General features: G+C 44.2%; 2 protein-coding genes across 9 annotated transcripts; one reads left to right on the top strand and one right to left on the bottom strand.

Moving 5' to 3' along the window:
• Positions 1 to 1,112: 1,112 nt before the first annotated feature.
• Positions 1,113 to 18,070, bottom strand: SUGP2 (SURP and G-patch domain containing 2). Of its 5 annotated transcripts, XR_012584464.1 has the most exons (12): positions 17,917 to 18,047; positions 17,218 to 17,339; positions 14,386 to 16,068; positions 13,314 to 13,431; positions 12,110 to 12,618; positions 11,811 to 11,922; positions 10,009 to 10,295; positions 9,775 to 9,889; positions 8,797 to 8,861; positions 7,978 to 8,114; positions 5,818 to 5,938; positions 5,482 to 5,626 (listed from the first exon to the last, which is right to left on the bottom strand). XR_012584464.1 is itself a non-coding variant. In XM_074565600.1 (11 exons), the coding sequence occupies exons 2-10, from the start codon at positions 17,330 to 17,332 to the stop codon at positions 5,818 to 5,820; spliced, it is 3,381 nt and encodes a 1,126-aa protein (XP_074421701.1). In that variant the 5' UTR covers positions 17,333 to 17,339; positions 17,917 to 18,070; the 3' UTR covers positions 1,113 to 2,748. The 5 variants fall into 5 exon arrangements, 4 of the variants coding, with proteins under 4 accessions (XP_074421701.1, XP_074421700.1, XP_074421698.1 ...); XM_074565600.1 differs by lacking the exon at positions 5,482 to 5,626 and adding an exon at positions 1,113 to 2,748 and having other exon boundaries at positions 9,775 to 10,295; positions 17,917 to 18,070; XM_074565599.1 differs by having other exon boundaries at positions 2,487 to 5,626; positions 9,775 to 10,295.
• Positions 17,803 to 25,048, top strand: ARMC6 (armadillo repeat containing 6). 4 transcript variants are annotated; one of them, XM_074565615.1, is made up of 8 exons: positions 17,803 to 17,945; positions 18,895 to 19,047; positions 19,492 to 19,574; positions 20,295 to 20,865; positions 21,299 to 21,513; positions 22,094 to 22,225; positions 22,748 to 22,885; positions 23,776 to 25,048. In XM_074565615.1, the coding sequence occupies exons 2-8, from the start codon at positions 18,927 to 18,929 to the stop codon at positions 23,986 to 23,988; spliced, it is 1,473 nt and encodes a 490-aa protein (XP_074421716.1). In that variant the 5' UTR covers positions 17,803 to 17,945; positions 18,895 to 18,926; the 3' UTR covers positions 23,989 to 25,048. The 4 variants fall into 4 exon arrangements, with proteins under 4 accessions (XP_074421716.1, XP_074421718.1, XP_074421715.1 ...); XM_074565617.1 differs by having other exon boundaries at positions 17,807 to 17,945; positions 21,368 to 21,513; XM_074565614.1 differs by lacking the exon at positions 17,803 to 17,945 and adding an exon at positions 18,233 to 18,357.
• The last annotated feature ends 688 nt before the right edge of the window (positions 25,049 to 25,736 follow it).

Raw genomic sequence — 25,736 nt, 5'->3', positions numbered from 1 at the left:
CCGCTGCTCTCAGACCACGCGCCCCCTCCCCCAAAATGGCGCCGCCTCCCTCAGCCCTCCCGCCGCCTGAAGAGCCACCGCTGGGGCGCTCGCGCCGCGGCCACGTGACACCGCCCAGTCCGGCCACGTGACGCGGCCACATGGCGCCGCCCGCCGGGGCACGCGGGTCCCGATGGCGGCGGAGCGGCGCGGCCACGGGCAATCCCCGCCTTCTGCCGGGGACCGACGGGGAAGGAGGATGGCGAGCGGCGGGAGAGGCGTCCGGGGGTACCGAGCTCCCCCCCGTGCAGGGCTGGGTGGGGAACTGTGGAAATTGGAGCAGAAACGTTCTCCTGGCTTCACGGTAAATCGGAGCAAAACCATTTTCCTGGGTTCACGGTAAAGCTCGGCCTGTCCGCCCCCGTTTCGGACGTTTGGCTTCTCCGTCTCACCCTGTGGGACCGGTGTATGTGGAAAAAGCAGCTTTCCTCCGTGTCAAACAACACCCTGGACACCCCACGGTGTTATCTTGGGGTTTGCCGGGAGGGAAAGGTGCGTAAATGACGTGTGCGTAGGGACTGGAACTGATCTGCAGCCTCTTAACGAACTGGATTTAATTACCAGGATCGAACAGTGAAATCAACCACGGACATTTTCGCGCTGGGTCCTCGCAGCAGAGGAGAACTTCTGCGAACGTTGTCCCACCGACGCCGGTGACTGACGCCCAGCCACCGGTACGGCACCAAACACCGCCAGAACTTCGCTCTTTCCATGTTCGTGACCCCTTAACGATCCCTCATTTTACATTGTTTTTCAAAATTCTCACTTCCCATCCAACGATAGGTCCAGTTTCTCAAACAGGTCGTGTAAGCTGCTCAAAGACAGAACTTCCGTTAACCCCACAAATCAAATAGTCTCTAATGAACTCCTGCCAAGGAGGCAGCTGTTTCAGAAATTAGATCTTACTGCTCTGTATTTGCTGCTTTACCGTTGCTTTATTACCTGGTGGCAGGGTAACAAAATATGACTTTCCCTTCCAAGGAAAGTCTTGCCTAGGAAATAATTTTCCAGGAAATTAGCACAACCTTCTAATGACATGAATTAGGCACAAAAAGCTGAAGAGAACACACCATGTGCTTGCACTTTCTTAAACAGCAGTAACTTTATTGCCCACAGATAATGCAAACATTTTCCACACTTGCTGCAATTCAGCAAGTTACCTACTTAACAAGGTTCACAAAAACTATTTATTTCAGAAGTACCCTATTGTTCTTTGAGCATATTCTCATTTAAGGTGTTTATTATTGCTCAAATCTACAGTCTGGTTGTGATTGGCCACTCAGTCACGAGATATGCAGAATTAAAGATGATACAGGACTTTCAGGAATCCATTTTTAATTACAAAATATACCTGCCTGTAGAATAGAAAACAATCCAAAGTAACAGTATTTGAATTTCTGCGTCCAGACTTTCTTTGGGCACAATACACCAGGATGAACTTCAAAGCAGAATGGAATATCAATAGAAAAAAAAATACAGTGATTTTGAGAGAGAACATCTCGGCACAGATTAAGTGTTCACACTAATGATGCTGTACTGTCTTCTAAAAAAAACCAAAACAACCCCCAAAATAAATAGGAAAAACGTCATTGGCGTTACACCAAAGAAAAGCTTTGAAGGCAAAAAAAGAGAAAACACCTCTATTAGTCCAACACAATTACTCCAGAGAGTGTGTTACCGACTGTAGTTCTCCTACTCTGTCAGGGCACCTCCCCCAAAACGGGGATCTCCTCATTTCTCTCACACGAGAGCAAGTGTCCTGTATCTTCCAGAACCAGGTCCTTATCTATCATAAATTTTTGAAAGAAAAGGAGGGAAAAGGTGTAGCCAGGGCTTGGACTTGCCTCTGTAAAGCTTTTCCTAGCTGGCAGGGCAAGGACAAGGGAGAGGAGACCTGGCTGGGGCCTCTTGCAAATGAACCCTCTGGCTTTACCTCTCCGGAGAAGGCGGCTGCACAAGGGGTACATTTCAGGGCAGTGCAATTTTCCCCCTCACATCCTGTCTAAAAAAGGAATTTGAATTTGAAGGCAACAGTAAACCACGCGCATACGTAAAGAGAAAGTTTTGCTGTTTCCGAGTCAGTACACCAAGAAAATCAGAGAGACAACTAACTCCCGGGGTATGTGAATGAAGGGTAAGACTCCCGCATTCCAACGGGGGCACAACGGGTTTTGGTGTTCATGTGGCAAGTAACACTGTTGGGTACGGATTTAACGCACTAGGAGCCACACGAGGAAGTAATTAGAAATGATTTAGTGGGTATTCTCAAGAGAGACATTTAGCAGCACAGAAACAGAGGGACCTTCCTCCCCTCGTACACTATAAAATCCTGCTTTACACTAATATAACACTGCATAATCTCAATTCCACTTGTTAGTGCCAAAATGATGCATATCTCTTACAAATGGCCAAATTCACAAGCAAAACATTTAAACCAGAAATTGTTTAGCTCTACATTTATTGCAGATATTAAAAGATTAACAATGCTAACATGTTTACTTACACTAAAAAGAAATGTCAGTTATCCAATAACATAAGCATCTAATTGTTACTAGCTTAGCACTACTGCCAATTTGCACGGAACAGAAACTAGCAAATTGCTCTACAAGATTAATGGCAAAAAAACCAACCAAAAGACAGTAGACACACCACTGAAGTTAGTTAAAATGTTCACTGAAGCTTGCAGTCTTCATGGAAGAGAGCCTGGAACTAAAATAACAGAAAAGAAGCTAGTAAACTTTAAACACGGCAACGTATCTGCATAACAAATGTTTCACATGTACAAGTATTTAAAATTGTCAAATCAGAGCTGCCTGCAAAAGCAGGTCAAAATAAAAGGAAATTCCTTTTGCAAAAGGAGCGTAAGGTCAAATCTTGGTAAAACAAGATAAAAAGTGGCAAACGGTAACCCACTTGAGAGCAACACTGGAATCTCAGCACCAGTACTGCTCTGCTGAGCTCTTGTCCAAAATTAAAGTTTGGCACAAGAAAGACAGACCGTACTACAGCCATCCAGGGGAGCAGATTAAGATTTTTCCCAATGTTCACCTTCATTCTCAAGACAGCATTATATTCTAAATTGAATCGCGCTCCGAAAGGATGGTACCATTTTCCAATCTGGATACCAGCAATCCTCCCAGACTGGGTAAGCGGGGGTTTAGGAAATGCACCCCAACAAACTCCGGTTCAACCAGAGCAGCGCGGATCTGCTGCCGATCCGGGTCTGAGACTGGATTTCAACCTAGTGTGAAACTCCACTTCGCCTTCTGCCTTTCTGCAAATAGCGTAACGTATAACCAAGAATCCTTCCAAAAATGTCAATGTGAAAGAAGAGGTGAACTGGAAGTTTGAGGGGAAATAAAAATTGTGACCAGCAACGCCGGCGGCTTCATCAACGAAATGAAAAGCCAAATCCTTTTGAGTGGGTCTGAAAAATAAATCAGAGGCCAACAATACTGGTTCCAGAGTGTCGTTCTAAACCAGACCGGCACCAAGAGATCTCCTTTTTGAAAGGGTCAAGTTTTACACCGTGTAACTGCTCATTAGGCACAGGAAAGAAAGAGGGGCAGTGAAGAACACACCCAAATAGGAACTTAACAGGTAAGCATACACTGCAAATACGGTAATTGATGATCTTTCAAGTAGCCTGGCGGGCCAAAACGGTTAAGGATTTTAAATATCTCACAAGTAAAGCCTATGAGAAGTGTCTGGGCTATCAATGTCCTTAATCAAGTCTGAGAACCAGATAAACTGATTGGTATTTATAGCCTTCAGGCATTAACTTCTTGTAATGGGAAGGTGAAGACAGGGGTGATGTTTGTGGAAAAACAGAACTACCAGTGTGTTTTTCTGTCCCTGCCGTTGTGGTTTTATTTAGTGATTATGTGCTTCCAGGCAACTAAAACTGAGCGATCGGAAAATTACACTGCAACATGATTTTGTTTCTTATGGTTTTAAAGACCCATACAGAAAAGAAAAAAAAACACTTGCATTCATAAACTCAAACTGGTTGTTACAAGCAAGGAAAAGTTTGTTGCTGCAGAATTAAAATAAGGACACTCCCTTTCAACCGGTAGGATTTTTAACGGAGAAAGAATATAATTTTGTTCGTTAAACAGCAGGCACAGGCAAGTTGATAACTGAGGAACACATTTTCTTACGTTATTTGTCAGTTAGGAACGGGAGATGCTGCCCCGTTACGGCGGGGTGCTATTAGTGGTGTAGCACAAGCTCTTTGCTCTCCAAGAAGCATGGTGCAGGATGAAAACATCAGCAAGACAGCGCTCACTCCGAGCAAGCAAAACATGCGTCAGCTTAAGATAAACTCTTTAAAGAGAACTTCAGTGAAGGAGGTTTCGGTGCTGTAACATTCAAGTGAAGACTTCTGACTAGTTTTGGAAAGGTAACGATGGAGAATGAGTACGCTAAAAAGTGCGATATTAAATTGTGTCACTTTCAGTAACCCAGTCACAGATCCCTTATTGATGTGCAAGTCGGAAAAAGATGAAGGATAAGACCTTGAACGTTTATTTGTGGTAACACTCCTACATCTTTCATGTCTTTGGAACTGCTTCACCAAGCAGTTAGGTTATGCTTTTTGTTGAAGCACAGCACCTTAATCCAGTCTTCTCTTTCAGTAAATTCTGGAATAGTCCCTTAAAAGTACAAGCTTTTTGTCTTATTTCTTGGGATTTTTTTCAATAAAAGAACTTCCGCAAAGCAAATATTTAACAGAAAGCAGAAATGACTCTCTAAACTGATGGTCTTATAAAACTGATGATCCACTTCCAGATGATTTCTGAATATCTGACTTCCAAGTACTTCTTCAGGATTTTCTGCAGACGCACGAATTGCACCTGCTCGTGACAAACTTCTTTGAGAAGGAAAGAAATTATTCAAGAATTTGTTGGAGAAGAGCTGCAAATTTGTGTAAAACCAAAAAGTACACTGAAAACATGTACTAGTTCATTACAATGAAAAACCTTAGCAGCCGAGGTTTTCAAGGAAGAGTTTAGTGTTCTCGGACTCAGATGAACTCGGTTATTCATCCTACACTTAAAGTCTAGAATCCTACACAAAATAAGCACGCAGGTAGACTCTTCTTAAAATTGGTGTATGGAGGAAACTGCTTTATGCAGACTCCAGAAGTAGATTAGCCCATCAATAAAATGGAGTAAAATAAAATCTGAACTGCCTTGCAAGAAGATCTGAATTTGAGAAGATTCTTGGCTTCAGAAAGGATCAGAGCCAAACCAGGCTAGTCATATTTTTCATGTTGCTTACTCCGTTTTTTGGTAAGCCATCTCATCACAAAACAGGCAAACTTGGCCAAAGAGAGAGGTAAACAGGCACTTCCGAGAACAAAATCAGTTGTTTCTTCCTCAGAAGATGACATCCAAGTTGTTAGCTTGCACAATTAAATACAAGACTAACTTTAATCTTGGAAAATGCTTTAATACATTAGTATTCAAGTCCACTACTATAGAACAAAGTGTTCTTCATACTGGCATACTCTGCCGAAGCTCTTTCACACAGCAGCCTTTGCATATCCGTGCACTTTCTAGCGAGCGAGTCTCTTATGTCAAACCTAGAAAGTAAGATTTGGGGTAATTCAGCAGTTCAAAGCAGTTCAACGTAGGTCTGGATTTTCACGAAATGCTAAGAAGCCAGATATACTCATGGAAACAGTAATATTTTCTTGGAAAAGGAAGACTTAAAAAACCCTGATATTTTAATGTTTGCAGGAATTCATAAACCAGACGTGTCCATTGCACATACCTATTTACTTGCTCTTTTCTGCCTGTACATTTGTATCATTCTTTGACGGAAAACATCAAATGCATCTTCTTTATTTTCTTCCCCTGCAACACCCAAGCCCTCCCCTGCAGAGGTAGCACCCCTAGGGAGTAAAATGAATAGTTAGAACACTCTGTTTCTGTTACATTTGACAACGTGCAGAAGAGATCTAAACAATAGCTTCCAACACAGACACAATACAAAGGGGGAGTAATTCTGCTTCATCTGGGGGAGAAAGGGAGCGGAGGCTCGGTACCTGATATAGCTGCTCAACTAGAAAACAATTCCCGCCTCCCATTACACATGCAAATTCCCACCAGAAGAAAATGCTCCTATGATATTACGGGAGCAGAGAAGATAGTCATCTAACAGATCAAATTCTTACATGACCTCTCTTATTAACCACTTTATTCATGGTAGATAGGATCCTCTGTTGAAAAGATGGCAAAAATTGCCTTGTTTCTTGCATTTCAAAAGTGACAGAAGTCAGACACTTTCAGGAATGAGTAGGAAACACCATGTAACTCCGGATAAAAGATGAAATTTTTACCAAGGGAATATAATGCTGTTTGATTAAAATTTCTAGCACCCAAAGCCAGCTGGAGTCTTGTGGGACACACAGCATAGACAAATATCTATAATGATCAAGATAAGCTCTACTCTAGAACTGGAGTGTCTCCAATTATTAATCCATCCTCCTCTTTTGCTCGGAGAATGAGATTAGACCCTGCACTGTATCAAAGCAACTAACAAGAGAAAGCAAAACGTTAAATTGCACTGGTTTCATCCTCACTGACACTGTCCCAAAGATTTACTTTGATGGGAAAGTAGAGAGAGGTGCACGCCATGAAAATAATCAATAATATGGAATTCTCTCTACATGACAGAAAAGGTCAGCCAGTTTTTGTAAGCGGTACAGAAAGCAGTTCTTCACTACTCTTTGCAGGTGTCTTTACCAGAGCGACATAGCAATGGACTCGAGCTGGAAAAACTGTATTTTCACATATTAAAATGCAGTTCTTAAAGATGGCCAGAAACTTTTTGAATGTGGTGGGATAACTGTCAGACCAGCTACAGTTAAATAGCTCCTGATCAGCTGTGCAGCAAAACTTGCGCCAGGAGATACAGAAACAAAGAAAAAACCTCATATATTTGGTCCCAACAAGTTTTGAGGTTAAGAATCAAGGTTCTAACACTGGTGAACACGAGAGCTACAGGCAAAGTAAGCTGCTTTCTCACTGTCTGTCTGCTGCTGCTGGAGGAAATACAGAAAATAAAGTGATGGCCACTGGACCACAGGGAGCACAAGGAAAAACAACATCAAACACCCAGAAGTATCCCACCAACTAAAATGACCGGTACTGTCCAAGGCATAAAGAGAAAACAGAAGTCCCTGGAGAAAGAAGACTGTTAAAACACAGACTACGTGTGTGAACTAGAAAGCTCGTCATAGGGGTCCAGAGAGAATTAAATAGTTTCTGCCTCCTTATTCAGTCAGGGAGTTGAAGGAGGTATTATCCATTCTCCGTCCTGGCAGCAGTGGGCACTGGATACAGCAACTTTAAAAGACAAAATGAAGATTCAAAAACAGAAGTGTATTTTAAAGGAAAAAGCACACTTACCTTCTGGCAGATGCACTTACCTCTTTCAGTAGGCAGTGGAATGAATCACATAATTAGAGTGAAAGTAAATTTGTTGCCTAAACCTAGGAGTACTGTGTATGACATTCCTAAAGTCTTTTTATGTATTATGTACCTGGTGTGGTAGCAAGGAGATCCCCCGGATAATACTATGCATTAAAAAAATAAATAAATACATCAAACAACAAAAAACACCTCCTGAAGAACAGGGGCAACCCCTGTATCTTTAGGAAGTGTCCGCACACCGCAGCATTCACGCTGCAGCCTTCAGTGATGGCAAACTGGATGGCGAGAAACCGCCACCTTCCAGACCAGACTTTGCGCAGCCTGGCAAGAAAAACGCGTGAAGTCTTGACGCTCAACTTCGCTGAGGCCAGAGGCCAAGAAGGAAACAAAACACTGAACTGGCCACATCCAAGTGGGGAAAATAAATCTAGTTACTATTAGAATCCCAGCCTTTTCCAGAGCTGTCAAATTTCTGTAGTGTGTTCCCATTACATACACTTTTACAGGCTCTCTGATTCCTTTTCCTCGTGTACCAAGGCCGTGTCCTTCCTGCCAGCCCATCTTCTGCAGCATCTGGAAACCCACATTCCTGTTTGTCAGCTTCTTGTGTGAAAATTCTAAATCTTTTGGTTTCTGTGGAGAAGAGAAAAAACCAGAAAAACAAAGCGTTTTTTTGTTATACAGGGAGTTACGTATTAAAAAAATCATTCAAAAAACCCCCTAGAAACTAAGTGTGTTTGAATTTCTCGATATACAGAAATATCTTCTGAGCAGCACTTCTCTAGTTACACAGAAAAAGTCTATCAAAGAGTAAATATATGCCTCGCCAGTTTAAAAAAAAATTAAAAATTTGCTTCAGGTTGTCAAATTGTTTAATTACGTTATTAAAATAGCACAGAATACACCTTCATATTTTAAAAGGTATTTCTGTTGTTTAGTGACAATATTGAATGATCTGATGGCTGAATTCCTATTACAAATACAGAAGCAGTCAAGTAACATCTCACCAATTTTGAAAAACTACAACATATTATCCTGACAGCAATGCACTGATTTCTTTATTTTTTAAAAAACAGAAGACAAGATTAACACACAGCTGTTCAATAGTGCTATAATCATTAAATGTTTAATTTTGGCACAGGTAGTTAAAAGACAACAGGAGCCATGGCTCTCCTCAGGTTTAGTCCAGTATTTTTCAGGATCAGACTTTTCAGATTTTAATTCAATTTTGTGACAACACCACATTTTCAGAGGCTGTCTCTTGTAAAGACAGTTGATTCTCAGAATGCAATAGCAAACCAGAAGAATTCTTTACCTTCTTCTTCTTTGTAACTGGGCAGCCACGAGGCCTGTCATAAGCAATTCGGACAGGTTCATGCACTGCAAGTCAAATCAAAGACAAAATTCAGCTGTAAAGAAAAACAATTTTAATACAGAACTCCAAAAGTACATCTCAAGTGGGACTCTAACTCAATGCCTTGGCCTAAAATCAGAACCAACACAAAAGATCAGAATAAAAAAAAAAAAAAGAAACGGTAAAACATTTTTTACCTTCCACTGCAAAAGAGGTAATTAAAATATGCGTGTATTTAGTTTTGGACACATCATGCCAGCAATACACTGATGAACTATATACTGTAAGGACTTTAGATCTTTCATTTCCCTGAGCTTTTGTAATACTTGGATAGAAAATTCAGACTGGACTTAAATGAGGTTATTGTATATAATTTTCCTACCACAAATGACAACCTTCACCAATAAAAATCATTATGCAAAGAAAATATATTTGTTAAAGTAGTTGCAGAACACACATAATCAGTTTTAAGCTACTTATCTCTCAGTTCTTAGAATACCATGACTCACCCCCGCTGTGGCCATATTGACAAAATTTGACAGGCCAATCCAAAGTCTAAATGTATTTAGTCAAACACTCAAAATATGTGCAGTGCTATACTTCAGTCTGTTACATCTTCCATACGCTGATAAAATAAACCCTGCAAAAACTACTATGGTAAGTTTTTAAGCAGCAGAGAGAGGTTAACATTCGCATATACTTAGAGAATATTTGAGGAACGATGTTTGATGCAAACTTTGCTATTCCACTATAATACAAAACCTGTTGCATAATTTATTCAGATTCCGCTTTGTCAGTTGAATGAACCTTTAAAGTGAACATTGTATTCATTTTTGTTTTAAAGAAATGTAATTCTTTTAGACAATAACAGTAACAAAGTACATAAAGATCTGGAATTCTGTGCTGATACCTACAAAATATCTCTTAAGTAACACTCACCTTTTGGTTCTTCTATGAGGCAAATCCTTTTAGATGCCGGGATCATACCAACTTTCAGAGACTTGCTGCTGATTCGTTTGCGAGGAAATAGGGTACCAGGAGCAGGAGCTGATGCCTGTGTCGACAGATTTGGTATAGCACCGTCAGATGATGTGGCTAGCTGCATTTCACCTGTTGAAATTTCCTCTCCTGTTTTGGAAATCATCTCTTCAGCTAGGTTTTCCACACTTCTACCTGCTGAGATGTCATCCTCTTCTGCCTCCTCTGCTTGCTCCATTTCCATCTCTTCCGAAGGCTGGGAGATATCCTCCTCAAACTCAGCTTCCTCCTCATTATCTTCTTCCTCTTCTTCTTCTTCATCCTCCTCCTCTTCTGAAATATCCAAATTTCTCTCTTCAGGTTTAGCACCTTCCCCAGCATCAGTCGCTTCTGACACAGCACTGAAGTTAATTGATGGACATAACTCATAGACTTTCATTCGGTAAAACTTGAAAGCAGAACTGTTTCGATCCTGTAGAAACCTGAGCAAAAAATACAGTGAAAATAATATCAGAAAGGTATTTTCTTCAGTAGCATGAAGCAAGACATTAGAAATAGATCTCTCATTGATTTCTGAATGCTCATTCCTGGCGTGTTTTTGTAGGATTCTCCAATATACCAAGAACAGCAACCATTCTCCTCAATTCTTACAGACTGATTTTTATCAGCACTCTCAAACTGTATCGTAAAGAATTCAGTACAATTATCTTCATTATATAGAAGGAGAAACTAAGACAAGATGCTAGTTCTGGATGACCCAGAAGGCAAACAGCAGACCCCAGAAGAGAATGCAGGTTTTCCAAATTTCTGTCCCGCGGTCTGTGTGGGAATAGGTGCAGTGATTCTGAGACGGGAAAGATAAGGCGGCTCCATTTTTGTTGGCAGAGTAAAAGAAGAAAAACCTCTGCTAATTTACACTAGAGCACTCAGGCCATTGTAATCAAAGCCTCACTTAAAAAAATAACAAGATTGAAAATACTTTGGCAGAACACTGTGTCAAGATGCGAGGTGATTACTTAGGATGTAAAAGAAAAAAATACATCTATCAGTGCATGTACACATTTGGGAGAAGTGTTCTTCTTTCTTCGGCATTTCAGAATTCCTGGCGGGTTGTTTTGGTTTTTTTAATGTACTTTGTTACTGACTGTTATTGGCTAAAAGAATTACATTTCTTTAATACAAAAATAGAGATGGTTTTAGCATATTTTATCTCAGGGTCTACTGGGGCTGCAGTAAATTACCCATCAGTCAAATGTCATTGCTAATTGCGTCATCTCCATGTAGTGCTCTGTATGTCGTGGATCTGAAGAAGTTCAGAACGACAGCAGCTGGAGATCGATTCACAGGACAGTATCAGGGTCTCAGTCAGGATCCTAACAGGCTGTCCAACCTCGATCAGCTGTTTTTATTGCGTTTGGTTTAGTTTGTTTTACTGGGGTGTGATGGCAGGTTGGGACCTCTCCTTTCCTGGGCAAAGTTCAATCACAGCCAAATGCCTTACGGGGACAAACTTTTTAGCAGGGCCTGTTGCAATAGGACAAGGGGTAATGGCTTTAAATTAAAAAATGGTAGATTTAGACTAGATGTAGGAAGACTTTTTTTACAATGAGGGCAGTGAGACACTGGCCCAGGGTGCCCAGAGAAGCGGGAGATGCCCCATCCCTGGAAACATTCAAAGTCAGGTTGGATGAGGCTCTGAGCAACCTGGTCTGGTTGAAGATGTCCCTGCCGAGGGCAGGGGCTTGGATGAGATGACCTTCTAAGATCCCTTCCCACCCAAACCATTCTATGATTCTGTGATTCTATATTCACCATTAATGGAGTTGCTGAGCAGGACAACAGGGAGTATTACTCAAAATCCTCCGTTCCTAAACGCATTGAAGAAAAGCATACATCTCAACAAACAATCGAAGGAAATATCTCCTTAGTAATTGTTTAGATGCATTTTGATTTTTCTTATTGGCCCATTTACACAGAAAAATGTGTAGGTTACTCACCAAAGGTCTGGGTTATCCGCACTGTTGTCTATGCTGAACTGCTCAATTTCTGGTCCTACCTGAGCAACAAATTTGGCAAGCTTCTCAGCAGTTTCCATGGTCTTAGCATCCACTGCAAGAAACGGAACGCTCGTTATCTATAGCTTCATACAAAATCTGCATCACTGGAAGGTCAATACAGTTCGGAATTATCTACTTCAGCAAAATAAATTAATTTTAGAATTTCCAGCAGAACATTCTCTGCAATTCTTTTCTCACATAATTTACAATTTAAAACATAATCCTGAATCTTCGCTTACCATCAGGAAACTGAGAGGCCAATGGTGGGAAAAGTTCAGTTGGTGCTAATAAATCCTCAGAATCTGCCCTTTCTTCTGCAGGCAGAGAGACCTCTGAACTGGTGGCACCTTGTGAGGACGAGGTGGTATCGAGGGAAGAATTCTTCTCAGGCGGGCTGGTTTCTGACACAGAAGGCTTTGACTGGACTGAACCCTCAAGCTGTTTGTCTTGGTGCTTCAGCACTGTACCGGCTGAAAGCACAGTCTGTGTGCCGATGGTTGCTTTCCTCACCCTCCTTCCTCGAATACTGTGTTGGGCGATAATTCCAAGCCTTTTTCTTTTAAATAGCCTTCTCTTAATACTTGCGACTTTCCTGGCATACAACATGGCCCTGACTGATTCTGTTGCAGATTCTTCTAGTGTTCTGCCCTCGCCACCCACTTCCTTTCCAGCTGATGTCCGCCTTTGCATCTCTGATAACTTCAGTCTGTAATACTTGTATTCTAGACTGTCTTCATCAGTCAAGAACCTAAATAAAATCACATAAATAAAATGAAAGCCTAAGATGAAAGCACAAATAATCTCAAATTCTCAGATCAGAAACTCAGTAGCAAGTGATCCGTTTTTCTAAGGGTATACACAAGTTGCTACATTAACATTAGCCTGCATAGCCTTTTCTCAGAAAAAGAGCCAACCCCGCTTCTAAAGCGGTAAGTAAAGTATGCCAAGCGCATAAATGATGGAGGGTTTTGACATAAATCATTTGGCTAGTAATTAATCAGCTATGCTGCAATTCACACACGAAGAGATACTGTCACAGTAAAAGATCACTTGGAAGTGTCTCAGCTTTCCTTTCCCAACATTCACAGAACACTAGATCCGTAAGTCCATTACCTTACTGGATGTTTATATTAACTACATTTTCTTGCTAATTTCATCTTGTAAATGTAAATTGCTTTTAACATCTTGTATTTGGATTGACATACAGTCATTATTGACAGATCAAAAGGAATGTGAGGTACTAGACAAAACAGAAGCAACAGGACAATTTCCAGGGATATCAGGAAGTATAATTAGCTTAGGAAACATGTTCAAAAAGTCCGATTAAATATACAGTAGACTTTGATCTTACACCCATTGAATGGAATACTGAATTTAATTAAATATATTCCAAATATCTTCATCAGAGAGTAGTGTTATAACATACTGTTCAAACACACCTACCAATATTCAGGACAGTTCTTCTGAGCATTTCTCTCTTTGGCAGACAAGGTTCCCGAAACAATGCTATTCACTAGCTGTTCAATTGTCTCTACAACTTTTCGATCAGCTCGCTGTGGGGCTGTAGGAAGAAATAAAATGTAGTCTTTGTATTATTCTCATCAACACAGTATCCATATGTCAGTTTTCTACTCTTTGACACACTGACATCTGCAATTTTTCAACCTATTAATACAAAAAAGGCTGCACTTAATGCTAGAATAAATTAAGGAAACCTCAGAAACTTTCTGCCTGTTTTCTCAACTTAGATTCTAGAACAGTTTATTATGAGAAGCACTGTGTTTTAAGAAATTTATCCTTTTCCATCCTGGGCAAGTTAAGCCATCCTTTAAAAGGCAATCACTTATTGCACCAAAAGGATTTTGTGCAAAACAAGTATGTTTGAACACTACTCTGAAGGCATGCGTTCCAAATTATTAGCCATTCAGTGTCAGTGCTGCAAGACCTCCCTGTGGGGGGGGTATCTGAAGTTCAATTAGGAAAAAACTGATGAGTATAGTAACGAGTAAAAATGCTTTAGAGAGGATTAACTAGATGGCGTAATACAGTAGAAGAAACAGCATTCCTATAGATAGTAGTGTATAAATAACTTCAAAGAAAAATATGCCTGCATCTGGTAAAAGCGGTAATGGTAACATCTCTGACTTTGCTTATATGCAAATACTTACTCTGTGACGTAGCCAGTTACAGCTGTGGTCCTGGCCTCCCTACCTCGAAGTTGTGAAGCTGGAGGGTAGGGCAGCTGAAGCAGCCAAGGCACAAGGTGAAAATCCTAGATTTAAAGTATAAGCACGTGCAGGAGAGGGGAGGAAGGAAACATGCTTTCATCCACAAAGCTGAAAGCGATTGCTACAACAGATAGTATTCACTACCTGCCTCAGCACTGCTAGGGATTTACATGGAATTCCCAGAATTAGGAATTCCTGACCTAATGAAACCATAAAAATTAAGATAAACTGCTAGAGACCAATAAAGAAATTCTATACTGCAAAGTATCTTACAACAGTTCACTCACTTTTAGCTTTTGTGTCAGGAGAGGGTTTATTAAGCTGTACTGTGGACTCTGGTTCAGTTTTCTTCATCTGAATTGGATACCCGCTCTTCTCCAACCAAGCCTTCAAGTTTTCGATGTACTCTCTTCCAAACAATGTTGAATCATCAAAGTTTGGGAATAGTGTTGGTGCTGGAGCCATTTCCTGGAGCCCTACAGCTTCAAGTATTTTCTCTTGCCTAAAAACAGATGCTAGCGCAAAAGTCTGACCCAGCAGGGCTAAGGACTTACGACAAAGAGAAACAGTTGTCTCAAAAGCACTTGCCATTTCTCTTGGATTACCAAAACCGCTTGTCTTAATGCTTAATTCGTAAGCATTGCAGGCCATAAGCAGCGGCGTAACACCTTTTAGGAGGCGGTCTTGTAGCCTCATTATGTATTTATCAAAAGGTTTTATTATTTCAAAGAAGCAGTTCTTTGTTTTCACAGCACCCTTGTCCAATAGCATATTTAAAAATTCATTGTCCACTTTGGGAGTTTTCAGAGCAGCGTGTTGTAAACTCTTGATAGTAAAGAAACAGTAATCTCTGTGTTCTGGCTTTAATGAGCATTTAAATGAAGCAAGCATTTTTGCACAGGTTTCTGTCTCCAGCTCAAAGAGAGCTCCAAAGAGGCGGGAAAATTCTGCATCATTTTTTATTGCATGAAACCCAGCCCATTTTATAATTTCTATTCCAAACGTTGAAAAAATGTCTGATTTGTCCACAAGGTCAAAATTGAGATTTCTGAATACATGCGCAGGCTTTGGGAGCCTAAGAATAGGTCTCTGGGTTGTTACAGCTGGCCTCTGATTAGGTCGTGGAGGCAACTTTTGATTAGGGCGCTGGACGGTCACCGGCCTCTGGTTAGGTCGTTCAGCAGTTTCTGGCATTTGATCAGGTTGCATAGCTGGCTTCTGATCAGGGCCCAGTGGCAGTTTTTTAGTGTTCCATTTCTTTAGAGGCATTTTGATATCTCCTTTGAATACCTTAGTCTTCACAGCACCCCTTGCAATACGCTTTCCTCGCAGAATTCTTCCCCTGCCAACATTGCCCCTCCGTATTGGGGGTCGGAACTCACTGTCTGATTGAATTCCAAAGTCTACATCATACTCCTGATTTTCCATGTTGCCATATTCATCTTCCATGAGTCCCGGTGATCTAAAATCACCTAAAATATCCGAAGAACTAAAGTCCGTTTCATGTGGAGTGGTGGATTCCCAAGAGTCAGGAGGGCCATAGTCCTGGTCGTGAGAAGCCAGGCCCCCATACTCCCGGTCATGAGACGCCGGCCGTCCATATTCCCGGTCATGGGAAGCTGGACGCCCGTATTCCCGATCCCGAGACGCTGGGCGCCCGTACTCCCGGTTGTGCGAAGCTGGACGCCCATACTCCCGATCGTGTGAAGCGGGACGCCCATACTCCCGGTCATGAGATGCCGGGCGGCCAAATTCCCGGTCACGAGATGCTGGGCGGCCGTACTGTTCGTGGTAATAGTTATCTTTCCTTATGAGAGGACTAGCAGATCTGTAAGAAGGGCCTGGATAGTCATCTCTAGGGTCTTCACTCCAGTCATCGTGTGGATGGTGCTGGGCGTTGTCATGAGTATATCGTCCATCATCATGAAAACTGTCTTCATATCTTGGTCTTGGGACTGGCCTTGAATGGGCTGTAATGAGAAAAACAAAAATATACCAATGGACTGCAAGTAGTATTAAGAAAAAAAAATTAATGAACGCATTTAGACACTTACAAGAGTCAACATATCAAAACTTCTGAAGAACAGTACACATATCTAACTTCAGGATTTTCCCATTTGCTTTCTTACGTACGTAGAATAATTCATAATAAGCAAAAAGCAACAAGTGATTAGCAATGCCTAAACACACACGACAAAACAATTTATTAAAACTTCTACTCGCAGTAAAGCTGAAATACAAATCTGCTATAAACCCCATTTTCTACTTGCTCACAACTTTCTCAGTCTAGGAAGATGCTAATGCTGTGCTCATAACGCTTCTACTCGCATTTCTCAGATGCAAAAATAGCAAAAACATGCACTTTCTGTTTCCACACTGAATGTCAGAATTCCACAGCTGAAGAGATCATATTTTCTACAAACTCATACACAATTATCTAAGCTAACAAATACTAGAATTTCCTGCAAAGCATCCAAGAATCCCTATTCCTCGATTCTAGTAGTTAAATTCGGAAAGTAAAGAATACTTGAACAAATGAAGTATTTAAAATAAATGATTTCTTTGGAGCTTATAAAACTTTAAGAAAACAGAAGAGATCTCATTTTAAAACTCTCAATTTCCTATGAATGTAATCCAAGTTATTTTTCTAGACATTTTAAATATTAAATTTAGAAGACGAAAGAAACTGCAGATCATGTTTTGTATACATTCACTAGATTATTGTCCTGCTTTTTGCTTTTTCTCCAAAAATAATATGAAATATAAAGACCCAAAGGCTTCAAATGCACCCCTACATTTAACTTATCAGACATCAACAGAATTCCATCCCACAGCGATGCCTCTGGAGACCTCCCTGAAATTGGACCCACTCTCTGATGCAGCCTGAACAGAATTCCTTTGTTTGAAATTCGTTTTTTTTCCCTGGAATTTGCATTCCACATTGAAATAGTGTCAGTCATACCAAGCTGTTAGGCTCTTAAATAAAAATGGATGTGGAAAAACACCAGCACAAGCCCATGTTTTAGGCAAACGTACGTAAACGGAAGGGAAGAAATCGAAGATAGCTGTTACAGAAGAGCTGCTGTGATCCACGGCACGTCACGCCCGGGTTTCATTACCTTTAAAATGATGGATTGTGTCCTCTATGGCATTACTCCGGTCCATGCGATACCTTTTAACTTTGTCCTGCACTACAGCATCAAACGTCTCCCGTGTGATCCGCCGAGAGGCCATTTTTATCCTGTAGCGAAACAGCACAATGCCGTCCCTGCCCGGGGCACGGCCGCTGCCCAGCCGCTACCGGCGCCGGTACCGCCTTCCCGCTGCGCGGGACCCCCCGCCAGGCTCCCCCCGGGCGGATTCCCGTCAGGGGAATTCTCCGCGGGGGTGCGGGCGGCTCCTTCCCCCGCTTCCCCGCGCGGGGCGGCCCAAGCTGAGGTAAAACGCGGCGTGAGGGGGAAACCGCAGCCGCCGGCGCTCCCCACCCCTCACCGGGCGACCCCCCGGCGGCCCGCTGTCCGCTGCCCCGCGCTGCCACACGCGCGGGCACCGGGAGGAGGCGGAGGAGGGGCCGGCCCGCCCCGCGGCCCGCCCCGCCGGGAGCCAGCCCTGCCCTCACCGAGGCGGCGCCCCCCGCCCCGGTCCCGCAGCCTCCCCGCCACACGGGAACCTCCCAGCAGCCCCCGCGGGACGCCGCTGGCCCCGCCCCTCCCCGCGCCTGCGCACTGCTGGCCCTGCCGCGACGCGGGCGCGGCCTCCTCATCCCCCTCATCCCTGATTTCGGGGCCGGCGCTGCCGTGGCGCGGGTCGGTACTAACGGCGAGGGCGCGGTCCCGGTCCCGGGTCGGTAAGGAAATGGGGAGCGGGCGGGAGCAGCCCGCAGCCTCCCGGGGCACCCGCTGCCCTGCGGGGCCGCCTCGGCGCGTTCCCGCACTACGCATGCGCAGAAGGCGCCCGACCGCGTGTGTGTGGCGCGGCGGCACGTTACAGACGGGGTGCATGCGCAGTGCGAGGTAGCGGTTTATTCCGGGCGGGGCGCATGCGCAGTGCGTAACCCCGGGATCTTTTTCGCTCTCGCATTTTCCACCCGTGAGGGGGACTGGCGCGACTTTTGGCACCGGCGCATGCGCACTGGGAGGGCGGGGGCCGGCGCATGCTGTGTACGGCGGCTGAGCGGGGCCGCTCCTCTCCGCCCGCTGTTCTTTGTCAGGCGGGAGGAGCCCGTCAGGGAGCGGCGCCGCGGGCGGCGGGGGACGGAGGTGGGTCGTGAGGAGAAGCGAGGCCTGTTATGCGCTCGGGAGCTCCCCCAGTACCCGCACCCGCTTCCTGGGCCCTCTCCGGGGCAGGGGCTGGGACTGCCTGGCCGGCCGGGCCTGCTGAGGGGGATGCCGGGGTGAACCGGGCCCTGCGGCGGGAGCGGGGACACAGGCGGGCCGAGGGGGCCCGGGCTGTGGTAGCTCCCGAGCCTGTGGGGTCTCGGGGCCGTGGGTGTCCGGGCAGGCCTCCCGCCGTGCCCCTCCGGCAGGCGAGGTGCGGCGGGAGCCCTGTCACGGTAACACACCCACCGGCTTCCCGATCCACATCCTCGGCCTCTCAAAGTCCTCCTTATTTCTTTTAATCGGTGTGTTTCTGCCCGTTAAAAAAAAACATAATAAAAAAAAATCATCCCTTTGGCCATATATATTAGTTTTCGAGTTCTGTGCTTTTGTTTTGGAAAAGAGCAAGTCACTTGCTTTGTTTCTGATTAACATGAGAAGGTTTTGCAGCAAAATGAATTCTGGACTATCTTAATGCAGGACGAGGAGACAGTGTACCCCATTCGAGTAAAATGGGATCGAAACAGATAGCGCAGGAAACGTTTGATGATGCAGTGCAAGAAAACATCACAGAATTTGAAATGGATCCGGAAGAGGCTGTGAGAGAAGCTGTGCAGCAGTTTGAGTCCCAAGGTATTGTAAATTCATCTGCTTTTGCAGTTCAGATTGTTACAGGCTGAGGTTTTACATATCTTAAAATTTAAGAGAACCTGTGTGCAAAGATTGATCATCCAGTATTGGAAAGAAGCCTTTGTGAAGTGGAACATAGACACTATTAATGCTACCCTAGTTTCATGGAGTAATTATGACTGAAAAACTGCTTTGACTGAAACTGCAGGGTGCAATTTGGTCAATGAAATTAAACTTTCTGTTTTTCTTTTTTTCCCCAGTTGACATTTAGCTAGAATTGATGTCCTGTTCCAGGATGTATTTGACCATTATAGTTAGGATTTCGGCATCTTTGTGCGCTGATCCACGCTTTACAATAAGTTCATCTTTGTTCACTGTGGTTAACTTGACAAATTTTACCCAACCTTCTGTAACTAATGTTAATCTTGGTTTTATTTTTCCTTTTAGGTGTTGACCTAAGCAACATTGTGAAAGCTGTGCGGCAGCCTGCCTCTGAAAATGGTCAAAAGCAAAAGCATAAAATTTTGCTGGTAGGAGCACAAATTTATCTTGTTTTCTAAGGATCAGGGTTATGTAATAGTTTAAGCAATAGACTAAGAATAATGAGACAATCTTTCTGCTTCTGCCTCTGTCCCATTTCTTTGTGAGCTCTTCAACAAGCAGTTAATCCCATCTATTCTGCAAAATAGGAATAATATTAAAGTCCAAAGAGCTGGTTTGCACTTTTCAGTGGAAGTGTCTGTGTAAGTGCAAAATGCAGTATTTCCTGCCTAGGAAATGCAGATTCTGCCTTTCGTAACTTAGAAGCAGATTCTGCCCTTGTCAGATAAAGTCAAACCACAGAAGAACTTTAATGAAAGAAATACAAGTAACCGAGGTGGTAGCTGTTAGCTGCCCTTCTGAGGGTAGATGAAAAGATCGAATACAGTCCCTCACCACCAAGAATATAAAAATACTCATGCACACCACTGACGCCTGTGAAATGTGCTTTTTGGACCCAGTTCGCCTACTACTGGTCAGACTGGTATATAGTGATGGCAGAAGTACGGGGAAGCCCCCATTCCTCCAAGGGTTCTGTGCATGAAGACAAAATGCTGCTCTTTAAGACAGCCATTTCTTAGATATGTCAAACTAATAACAGTCTTCTTTTAAACTTAAAATTATAAATAAACAGATTTGACTGATTCTAAAGAACTCCTCTTGTTCCTTCACAGTTCAGATCGAGAATTAATTCTTGTTCTCTTCTTTAGACTTTGGATTCCCTTGGAAAAGCCGTAGCTGACTCTGATCTTGCTGAGATGGCCGAGCAGCTAGTGGTCTTCACTGATCAGTGCAAAGAACAGCTGGCTTTCCGCTACCTGGCTGGGCAGAATGGTGCTTATTCTGTGGTGTTCTCTGCCTGTCAGTTGGCTTCAGGAGACAGGAATTTAATGCTGAAAGCCTTTTATACTCTGTCTGCCATCTTGGATGGGCAGCCAGACCTGCTTGACTCTGCTGGCCAGGATCTACTGCTACAAACTCTGAAAGAGTACAGGGAGGATGCGGAAATGACGCTGGCTGGGATCCGATGCATTCGGCATGCCTGTCTGAAACACGAGCAGAATCGTCAGGACTTTGTGAAAGGTGGGGTTCTGCCACTTCTGACTGGAACTATTGTCCAGCATGGAGACAGCGCCGATGTCGTCCGAACGGCCTCCTCGGCGCTCAGGATCATGACGTTTGATGATGACATCCGCGTGCCCTTTGGTCATGCTCATGATCATGCTAAAATGATTGTGTTGGAAAATGATGGGTTAAGAGTCCTCATTGAAGCTGCAAAAGGTAACATTAACCCCTGCCTGTTGATCCTAATTTTGAATGACCTATGCTTTCTTATCTCAAAACCGTGCTTAGTCGTAACCTGAAGCTCCCCAGAGATGAGTCAGAAATTTGCCAATAAAATGCCGTTTAATTCTTTTGATGAAATGTGCCCTGAGAGAGACAAATAGTAAAACTGCTCCAGAGGCTATCAGCAGCACCAAGGCGACAGCTATTAAACCTCTTTGTCAGTCTGTCTAGGAAGTATTTTACAGCCCAGTGCCTGGTTACAGGCACATTATCCCTGCTGAGGTGCTGCATTCTTGCCAAGAAAAGAGAATTCTGTCTTAGTCTAGTGACAACAGGATATCATCTGTGCTGATGTGTTTTAATAATATAAAGTGAAATCCACTGTTTCCTGTTTCTTTTTTTTTTTTTTTTTTTTAATGGAGCAAAGTAAACCACCTTGATGCTGCAGCACCCCTCCTTGCTCATAGTTACTCCATTCGTCATCTCTCCTCTGCAGCATTCACAGATAACTCCAGTGTTCTCAGTGAACTGTGTGCCACCCTTTCTCGCCTCTCTGTCAGGAATGAATTCTGTCAAGAAATTGTGGACCTTGGCGGCTTAAATTTTATGGTGGCTCTCCTGGCTGATTGCATGGACCATCCGGTGAGGATTAGAAAGTATATTTGGGAGTGGAGGCAGTGCAGTAGGGTGTGCTTTTTATTTTAAAGTCCTGGCTGTGAATGGGCCTTAGACTGTGCATTATTTTAGATGCAGTTAGGGTTGAAACCCAACCTTTGAATCCCTATTTATGGCCTTTTATACAGAACTAGGTTACAGGTGCTCTGTCAGAAAGAACACCGTAATTCTGAGTCCCTTCTTCATGGTGACTTCCTCTGTCCTTCATGAGCAGAACTCTGCTTGCTCCCAGAAAAGCCGAGCTTCTGGTTTTCCACTCTTCTAGCTAGAAGAGATTCAAGAGGATTTAGAAGCTTGAGTCACAGAGGGTTGATGTTTGATTCTTAAAGCTTCTTCGAAAACCTCTGCCAAACTAACAAGGTTCCTTATTATGCTGTGTAGCCAGAAAGTGCATCTGAGATGTGAGTGACTGAGAACAGTGTTGCTCTTTGTAGCTGGGAATGACAACTATTTGAAAGGAGTTGCTGGGGGATGTTCTGGTTGGCTTTCAAAAGTCTGTAAAACTGTCTCTGCAGCTTTCTGAACTGTTTTTTCTGGATGAACGCAGGACGTGGTGAAGCAGGTGTTGAGCGCCATCCGAGCAGTTGCGGGTAATGACGATGTGAAAGATGCCATCGTTAATGCTGGGGGAACGGACCTCATTGTGCTCGCTATAAGCCATCACCTTTCCAACCCTCAGGTATGCACTTAATTGGTTGAGGAAGTCCCACCGGGGCTGGGAACGGAGATCGGGTTTGGGCCGGATAACATAGCAGCGTCATCGTATCTTGCGTAGGGGGAACAACCCGCAGCGTTGCTGTGACTTGTGATAAACAGCTTGTGCTGAGAGCAGAACATTCTAAGTACAGTTGTTAAACGCTTGCAACTGAGCAATGTGTTAAACCTTTAACACGCAGTTGTCGTAGAGCAGTTAAGTGCACGCTTTGGCAAATATTTGTGTAAATGTAAAGTTTTACTGTATTAGGGTTTTTTCTTATTCCTGTATGTATACATCCTGTATATATTCTGATGGATACTGGATATAGTGTTTTACACCTCTGGGGTGTAAACCTTGGTTTATGTGCTAGAGAAGCAGGATGTTTGAGTGGAGGAAACTTAAATTTTAAAAATTGCCAAAAGAGGAAACAAAATCCAAACGCTGTTTTTTTTTTCCCTTAAAACACTTTCAGCCAGTGGGTGTCTCTTCCCCTTTGTCCTGCAGATCTGTGAGCAAGGTTGTGCCGCCTTGTGCATGTTGGCTTTGCGCAAACCTGAGAACTGTAATGTCATCATGGAAGGCGGAGGGGCGTTGGCAGCTCTGCAGGCTATGAAAGCGCACCCACGAGAAGTGGCTGTACAGGTATTTGCCTCAGAGCACTTGATTATTTATTCAGGATCGGTGTTGGCTGTGTTCACTGCTTCGTTGGGATCTTGTCATTTACTTGACGAATACCAAAAGGTTCTGAGTGTGTTGGGAATGCGGCATCTAAATGCAGGGCTCCCTACATCTGTCGCCCTGATGTGATCAGAGCAAAATTTAGTTTGGGTTTCAAACCCACCTGAATTCAGGTGGGTAACAGATGTAACATCCACACCTGTGGAATGCCATGCTTCTCTTCCAGGCATTACTTCTCCTCCTCCTCCTCCTTGAAAGAGCGGGATGAGGATAGGCTCTTTCGGACCCAGCCTGTGCTAGGATGTTTTCTGTCCTGTAGGAGGCGTTGCCATCTATTCTCCAGAGTCGAACAAAACGCCTACATGGCAAAAAGTTAGCCTCTGGTTTCTTGTGCAAGTCTCAGTGGTTCTGTGTCCGCTTTTGTGCTCTCCAGAGTACTAAAATACCATAGAAAATATTTTCTGAAAGAGTAGTTTAAGCTAAGTCCCGGGGAAGATGCCTGGAACAACATACAGGGCGTGTGAAAGTGGGTCTGCTGCAACCGGAGAATTCTCTTAGCATTATTTAAAGAAGTACTTGGTGTTGCCTGGCTGGTGTTTGAGATTTGCTGGTGTTCTGACAGAAGCAGGAGATTTTGTTCTATAAACTTCAATGTAAAATAGCAGCTGTACTTTTGTCCATAGATTTTTATTCTTCCAGGAAGTAGTTTGTTGCTGTCTACAGCATTCTACATTTGGTTGCCCAGAAAAGATTCCTTTGTTGGAGCCACCTCTGCTTTGTGTGTTCCAGCATCCTACATGGATGGTATTTCCCTACAAAAGACGCTAATATCTCTCGTTTATCTCTCTCCTCAGAAACAGGCTTGCATGCTGATCCGCAACCTGGTCTCCCGGAGCCGGGACTTTTCTCAGCCCATCTTAGAGATGGGAGCTGAGAACCTGATAACAGAAGCTCGCGCAGCGCACAGGGACTGCGATGATGTGGCCAAAGCTGCACTGAGGGATCTCGGCTGCAAAGTGGAGCTCCGAGAGCTGTGGACAGGTCAGAAGGGAAGCCTGGCTCAGTGAATCATCGCTCCGCTGAGCTTCAAGACATCTATAGACATGAAGTCTAAGGGGGGAAACGAAGCAGCATGGATTAATTTGCAGTTACATTGACCTGGACTGTCTGAAGCAAACGCCTGGCTTGTGAGGCTGCAGTGAACTTTTTGTTGGGAGCTACAGCTGAAATGGCTTTATGCATTCACAGGCTGCAGATCAAGGCTGTGTAGTAATCATTCCCCGCATCATCTAATGCCTGAAGATGAGCTGCTCGCCCCTGTTGTTATGTGTGTAACTTGTGTACAGAACGGGGCCGCTCCACGTGCTCTGTTCTGTGCAGTAAGGGCAAAAGTGGATCTTTTCTGGTAGGAGTTTGGTACATACTGTGGCAACTGGTTCTGATTTGTTCCTCTGCTCCCTGTTGATGGAGGCTTGCAGCCTGATCTGGTAATGGGGTGGAGGAGGAGGAGGAATCCCATCATTTGTGAATGTGTTCTGTCCTGTTGTACTGTTCTACTAACTGTTATTTTACTGCTGACCATATTCCATGTTGCTTCTTTGGATTTTCAGCCAATGTAACATTTTAAACAAAAGCCAAGTAAGGATTTTGGATAGCACGGGCCAAAGCAACATGCTTTGATGTTGCCATTTGCATGTAGGAGGAAAGTTTATCTTCTCTTTCAGTGAGCTGAGCAAGTTGGGGACTGGTAGTGAGTTTCAAAGCAGGAATAAAGCGGTACCAGGCAGCAGGGAGCCAGCACTGGGGAGCCCAGGCTTTGCTTATCTCTTGGCAAGATAAGAATCCAAGAGCGCTGTAATTGCAATGAAGAGGCCATGTGCCTCGTGGACTGAAGACAACTACAGACTTGGGGGCAAAAAAGGGGAAGTGAAACATCCAGAAAGGCTCTGAAGTTTCAACTAAAGGCTTCTGCATGCCCCGATTCCTTGCTGGGCTGTGCTGGTCCCAGCCCTGCTCTGGTGCTGATCCTTCCTCCCGCGCTGCTCCTGATCTTGTATTTGAGTCGATGTTCTCTAATGTGACGTTCTCTGTAGAAATGTTGACCCTATAAAACATAAAAATGTGCAAGGGTGGTTGGCTCTTTATGGAGCCTTTTTGAGGCAGGAAAAGCAAAGCAGTGGAGTTTGTAAGTAAAGCCTGCTCTGGCCTTGCGCTGTCTGCCAGCAGATAGCAAAGGTGGTTGTGCTCTTCAGAGGCTTCAGCCCCCGCACCCGCAAGGGTGTTTGTAGGAGGAGAGGCTGCTGTGGTCTCCTCTTCCCGTGGTGGGAAAAGCTCCGACCTCCTGGCTGCGATCCTCCTTTGGGGCAGAGCGGGCAAGAAGAGCTGATGAAGAGACCCCGAGGTCCCTGTGGGTGCCCAGTGTTAGAGACCGAGCCCCCTTGCCCTGGGGAGCACGTCTGGTGGCAGCCTGGTATTCCCAGGCTGGGGTGGGTGAGAAGCAGCGCCAAAGCCGTGAGAGAATCAAACATGGGATTCCCAAGTGGGAAAGCTGGGATTTATTTCCTTTCTGCTTTAAACAGGTGTTGGTGTAAGGCTGAGCTGTCGCTGTGGTCTCTCGGGTTTAACCCCTGCCTGGGGCGTGGGGAAGGGACAGAGCTGCTCTGGGAGGCAGCCGCAGGCCGGGCACGGCACGGAGCCGTGTGGGACGGGTCGGGTGTATATTAATATGGGGAAAATACAACACACGACCTCGCTGTCCAGCTGCCCGGGCGCTGCGCGGAATCTGCGCGCCCCAAGCGCCGGGCGCATTCCGCCG

The sequence above is a fragment of the Larus michahellis genome, chromosome 23, assembly GCF_964199755.1.
Source record: "Larus michahellis chromosome 23, bLarMic1.1, whole genome shotgun sequence".
Classification (NCBI taxonomy): domain Eukaryota; kingdom Metazoa; phylum Chordata; class Aves; order Charadriiformes; family Laridae; genus Larus; species Larus michahellis.
Note: the sequence above shows the minus strand (reverse complement) of the source record. Positions and strands in the feature narration are given on the sequence as shown.